This window comes from Artibeus jamaicensis, unplaced genomic scaffold, assembly GCF_021234435.1.
Source record: "Artibeus jamaicensis isolate MK-2021 breed Jamaican fruit bat unplaced genomic scaffold, CSHL_Jam_final contig_241, whole genome shotgun sequence".
In the NCBI taxonomy this organism is placed as follows: domain Eukaryota; kingdom Metazoa; phylum Chordata; class Mammalia; order Chiroptera; family Phyllostomidae; genus Artibeus; species Artibeus jamaicensis.
This window is the reverse complement of record NW_026521509.1, coordinates 460,240-466,686: the sequence shown is the minus strand read 5'-3', so window position 1 is coordinate 466,686 and position 6,447 is coordinate 460,240. Positions and strand designations below refer to the sequence as shown.

Genomic DNA, 6,447 nt, shown 5'->3' with positions numbered 1-6,447 from the left:
CCTTCTCCTTCCCATTCTCTTTTCATTCTTACCTCCCATTTTCTTAGTCTTCCCCCTCACTCTACTCACTCTCTCCCCTCTCCCTCCAAAGAAGAGCTAAGATCCAGGGAAATATAGAAGAATGTTATGATAGTTATACATCTTTAAATTCCCCTTTCCTCAATAATTTCTACTTTTTCTATAATAAAGACTACTTTTTACAATTAGAAGAAAATGCTTGATTTATTTTACAACATGATACACTTTATTTACCACTTATTTATTTTAGGTTGCAATAAAAGTACATGAAAAATATCAAATCATGTAAAGTGATCATTTTCAGTGAAAGGCCAAGTAAAACAGATTACAAAAAATCTGGTTAGTAACTTTACAATTTCATAGTATAACATGAGGAAACTTTGTAAAATACTACATCATATTAACACCTTGGTAGTAAACAATTACTTCATTATGATTAAATGTATAGACCACTGTCATATAAATAGAATCATGGTCATATCATATATGGTCTGGATGGACATTCTTAAATGTATGCTAATATTTTCAAGCAGTCAAATTTTACAATGCACTGTTCTACTTAATATAAAAACTGTATTTCTATAGCAAAGTAATGAAGGCACAGATAATGCAAGCAAAAATAAACCCTTAGTCTTCTAGGCTGGAAAAAATAACACTTGCATTGGTACTTCAGGAACTTTGTTTTGTTCAGGCAAATATTTGTGTCAGTTCAAATTCTGACAACTTTCACAGATACATTCTAATAGGAACATGACAACAGGATTTCACAAAAATCAAAACTTTGTAACACCAAATTACCATGCTTTAAATAACTGACAGCAGTTTACAGGTTTTAAGGAATATTACCCTTTAATAGGCTATATAGAATAAACTGATACTTAGACACTTTAACACAATTTTTTTAGAGTACCAAGAAAGTACAATAACACAAGACTATAAGGAATAGTAGTAATGAGGTTGCAGGGCAGGTTTTATTTCACAGCTATATAAACCTGCTTCACTTCTTGAACTTTTGAGATCTTAATATTTCTTTCAGACGGCCTCTTTATTTTTGGTATTTCCTGTTTCCATAATCTTTACCTTTATTATAGGCACCCTTGACTTCTCCTGTATAGTAATAGACTGATTTCAGGATGACATTATCACGCAAAATTTGACCAATTTCAAAATCCTCCTCAAGGACAGCATCTTCTCGTGGTTCCAGTTTTCCAATGTTAGGAATCTCAGGAGGGCTAAAGAAATGGAAGAATGATGCATTTGGAACCACCCTTGGCTGGATTTCAATTTCTCCAGCAGCAGTGGTGCGACTGTGGGTGGTTGTCACGGTCACATTCTTTCCTCTTCTCCAATCTATCTTACAGCCTTTGCAATCGTGGATTTCCCATCCCCAAAAGAAGAATGGATCATTATGATCTGGCTTTGAGTTTATCATATATGTCTTGGTCAGTACCTCATTCGTGAAGTATGGATTGGGCCGAAAATAAAAATCAAATGTGTAATTTAGAGGCTGACTAGGTTTTGAGAACTTCAGGGTAATATCTGACAAGAACTTCAGAATGGGTTCATCATACTTCTGAATCCTGGGCCCGAGCTTCTCCACATTCTTTAACACAGTCAGCCAATAGTTACGGATGCCCTTAGGGTCTTCTTTTTTAGGCTTTCCCTTTCTAGCTCTTTTGAGATTCATTCTTTCTTTGGGCCTGACCTCAGGAACTCGCTTAGGAGCCTCTTGCTTAGGAGCCTCTTTCGTTGCAGCCCTTGCCTTAGCGTCTGCTGCTTTAGGCTGTTCTCTATCTTCTGCCTTTGCCTGGGGGACTTCTTTAGGCTTTTCTTTTACTTCAGGCTTTGCCTCCAGAAGATCTTTAGACTCTGCATTTTCGTCAGCCTTTGCCTCAAGAATTTCTTTAGGAATCTCATTTTCTTCAGCGTTCACCTCGGATTTCTGTTTAGGGTCATCTTCTTCCTCCCCCTCTAAGGTAGGCATTTCGCTAGGGCTGTCTTCCTGCACCTCCTCATCACTGCTGAACATCTCCTCCTGTGAATTCCATTCACATTCTTCTTTTGTAGGCTCATATTCTGCATTTACGATTTGAAACCGCCGATCATATAGAGGCTTATTGAGTTCAGCATATTTTCTTTCGAGATCGTGAATTGCCTTTAAGAATAGGACGTCTACCTTGTCACATTCAGCTTGAATATTTCTGAGCGCCTGCACACGATTTCGAACTGCCCGAGGCAGCCAATCCACGAAATTGTTCCCTAATGGAGCCCTCCTCGCCGCCCTCCTAGAAGGTTCAGGTACCCACTTCTTTCTACAGAAACGGGGGCTGCTGGTGCACCCAGTGCTGCTGCTAGAGCTACTGCTGTCAGACTCTTCCCCGCAATCACTGGACGAGCTAGCCATCACCTCTTCGGCAACCCCCTGGGCGGCAGGTTCTGAGACCACCTTAGGATCTGCTTCTGCCATTCTACCAGCCTGCAAAAACCTCTTAAGGTGGCAACTACAGCTGGGACCACGCGCCCAGAGAAGGGCAGAAAAAAATGACTCACGGATACTTGGGTCGCTGATGCTCTGGATGAGGAGGTGGCAGCAGCAAAGGGAGCAGGAGTGCGTGGGCTGGGCGGCAGCTATCTAGCGGAGGTAGCAAGTGCGGAGGAGGCCTGGGCGACAGTAGTGACACCAACTGTCTCCTGGCTGAATGGTGCAGTGTGAGACTCGGAAATCTCCCCACTGTTTAGACTAGACCTCCCAGTTTACTCCTATGTCCCCTTCACTTAGTTCCCAGTGTGCCATCTCATTGGCTGTGCACGCTTTATTGACAATCCCTAAGCCCAATGGATGACCAAATGCCACGCCCTCCCCCCCTCCCGCAGGCTTTGCCCACCTTCCCATTGGGTCCTTTGTAGCTGATGCACATACCCCTGGAAGACTTTTTTCCACCTTAAAATTGTATCTTTACAGTTTTATAATTTAAAAAAAGAACAATGCTTAGATGAGAGGCAAAAAATATTCCTTTCCTAAGAAGGGAAGAGGACTGTCCTTCTCCCGTCCATTCATCAAGAATTCCTGTTGGGTTTGTCAGGGGCCTCTGACAAAAAATCTTATTTCTAAAAAATTGGATGAAAATATTCCAAATGGCATCATTGGATAGTCTGATTATGTATGATTTTCTTTAAATCTATTTATGGGAGTATTCTATGACCATGTATTTTACACTGAAAATAAAGGGGCAGTCACTGACTGGCAAAGTGGGGAGGGGCTAGAAACCAAACTTTCCACGTAGCAGTTTTGTCTGCGGTGTTTGCCTGCTTTGTATCCACCTACAAGGTTTGCGAAACCCATGTTGCCCTGAGTCAGTTTACACCATTTTTTACCATATGTTTTTTTAAAGCTGGCATATAATATACTGTCCCCTAACCTTGCTTATGACTTGCCACGTAGCCCTACTCAATGCTCACTGCAACCTAGTAGATAAAATAAAAGGATATTCAAACATACGTAATATTACTTAAAAGCAACTGTTTGTTCTGTACTTTTTCTGCAGCAGGTTTCAATTCCAGGAACGGCAGAATGGAAGGGGGGATCTGTGCTACTGAAAGTGCATCCTCTCTCAGGTTGTACTTTGTCATCTGCCACCAATTTCCTTCTAACGTTGTGAAATTCTAGCCAAACAGCAGTACGATTTGGAAACCCGTTCATGTATGAATAAACTTTTGCAAAAATGAAGTTTAAAAACAGGCATGTGCTATTTTTATTCACAGGATTCTTTTCTTCTACAGAACAACTCCCTTGGTAGAACCCAAAAGACCAGTGTTCACTTTTCATTGAAAGGTAAGGAACATATTTTAGCCCATTTTTATGAACAACAAGAATTATGTATCTCTTTATGAATAAAAATTCACAGGATATTGTTTTTAAAAACCTAATTGGAAGATATTTTGTTATTTCTATGGAAGCAGATATATCCAGAGAGGCGACTTGATATACTAATGTAGAAAACATAATCACATTTACTATCTAAACCTGATCACACAATACAAGTAGTAAATCAAAATTGGATTATTTATTTATTTCAAATGAGTAAAAACACTAAAGTTAGATTAACGTTCATGTTACTTTTTATTATAGGATTTGTGCTTTGTTATTTAGTCATATATGAGTTACAAAATGGTTTTATTTTCTATTTTGTAAATGAATTTACTTGTATTGTTTACTTCTTATTCTCAAAGTAAGTATTTTAAAGAAAAAATAAAATCTAGAAAATTCCAGAGATAGTAAAAATACAGTCTTAGCAACCAAATGCTAACCATTGTTACCATTTTGATGCATTTCCTTTCAGAAATTTCTTTGGACATTTACACACCTGCCTATTTATGTCTGTGTGACATCACATTATATTTTGTAATCTGCTCATTTATCAATTAATTTAGGCTATGTTTTCACGGTAAATGATCAACATCTTATTTTAAAGTAGATTTATATTCTATGGAAATATTTGCTTTAATTTATCTGACCAGATTCTTATACTAAGTCAGATATTTCTCACACCATCTCTCCAATAACGTACACAATGTTTTCTGTTATAAAAAATATTAACTCTGCACACCTACTATACACACTTGTGACAATTAGTCATAGAATGAATTTCTAGAAATGGGAATGCTAGAATAAAGTGTATGCTCGTTTTTTTCTGTGGCATGTATTTTCAAACTTATCTCCAGACAAGTTCCCTCAATTTACAGTCCCACTGAGAATGCGTAAGAGTTCATTCATTTAGTCATTCAGCTACAATATTTTTGTGCAGGTCATATGCCAGGCACGTATGGTTGAGGATAACGATAAAATGGTGAATAAAATCTACTGGGTGTGTATCCCTCCATTTCATAATTTACTCAAAGCATACACTAAGTAAACAATTATTTAAATCAGTGAGGTTATTCCATAAATATTGTTCTGCAACTTATATGTATTTAGAATGACAGATAAATTTTTTAAACGAACACTGTCATATTTTATAGTATTTTAATGGTTTAAAATATGTGTTAAATTTTGTAACATCAGAAATTTGTAAGCAATGACTTAGGGATCCATATACATATGCATCCATATACATATACACATACATACATTTTTTTACAGCCAGATAATTTTCTTAGTATCATTTATTTGATATTCTTTCTATTTTACACTTATCTAAAATCATATGTCTATCACATTAACAGAATTGTTTGGTTTTGTTTCTGAATTTTTCTTTCTGATCAGTTAACTATAATTCTTTTTGGAAACAAGTATTGAGGCAGTTTTTTAAATAACTTTATATTTTGTAAGAATTATATACATTGAAAAAGGTCAAATAGTACATTGAAATACAAATAAGAAGTTAAAAGTAACTCAGAATACACAGAGAGGTGATCACTATTCATATTTTTAACAAACATCTCCACATTAACTTTTATTACAATTTCCTAAATTATATATTATTATTATGTATTTCTTAGATTAATGATAATATTAAATGTCTTTCCATATGTATTGTCCATTTGAAAATTGCCTCTTTGTATCCTTTGCTCTTTTTATACTGAATTATAACAGAAATTAATTATTGATAAAATCCTAAAGGTAAAATAATTTTGGCCTGATTTGAAGCAATTGTGACTCTTAGAAAATACTTTTTTCTGAATTAATGATATTGGACAACTATGACTCACCTAGAGCTTTCATTCTAAAATGATCCATTTGTAGGTTTATGTAGATGCTTTTCAAAGTTTAGTACTTAATAACATAAACTAATACAGAAACATTTGGAATAGAATGGAAAATAAAAAAGAGAAAAAAACTTGTGAAAAGCTCATCCAAAGATAATACATTAATAAACTATTTACATTTTCAATTTGGAAATATTTTTTCCACAAGCCATAGACTATAGTTTACTTCTTTAACCACGACAGGCTACTTTAAAAAAATTACGGACTTCCGCCAAGATGGAGGCATAGGTGGATGTGCCGTGCCTTCTCACACAACCAAGTTTAGAGACAATTAAATATTAGCAATAGAAAACACAGCCAGAACACGGAAAATTGAACTTTTCGGAAGTCCGTTAACAACAAATTCTTCAGCCTGACCAGTAAGGGGCTAAACCAGCGGCTGGTGAAGCGGGATTGCACAGGAGGTCTCGGTCCAACAGACTCAGGCGCGGAATCCAGACGCGCGGAATCCAGGCGCGCGCAGGTTGGACCTAGTGAGCGACCGAGCGACCAGGCGAGGGAGCCACCAGGCGAGCAACCGCTGGGGAGACAGCGGGGGAGCGGTGCTGCGTGTTGACTGTGGTCGAGCATTTGTGAGCGGGCGGATAGGTGAGGGAGTGGGCGGTTGGACCGGGGCCCAGCGGGTCCCCGCGGCAAGCGGCAGTGGAGGGCTCTGACCCCACC

At 37.6% G+C, this 6,447-nt stretch overlaps 1 protein-coding gene across 1 annotated transcript; it reads right to left on the bottom strand.

The window, feature by feature from the left end:
* Positions 1–1,063: 1,063 nt before the first annotated feature.
* On the bottom strand, positions 1,064–2,803 carry NAP1L3 (nucleosome assembly protein 1 like 3). The gene has a single exon (XM_037164092.2). The coding sequence runs from the start codon at positions 2,483–2,485 to the stop codon at positions 1,064–1,066; it is 1,422 nt and encodes a 473-aa protein (XP_037019987.2). The 5' UTR covers positions 2,486–2,803.
* Positions 2,804–6,447: the final 3,644 nt, after the last annotated feature.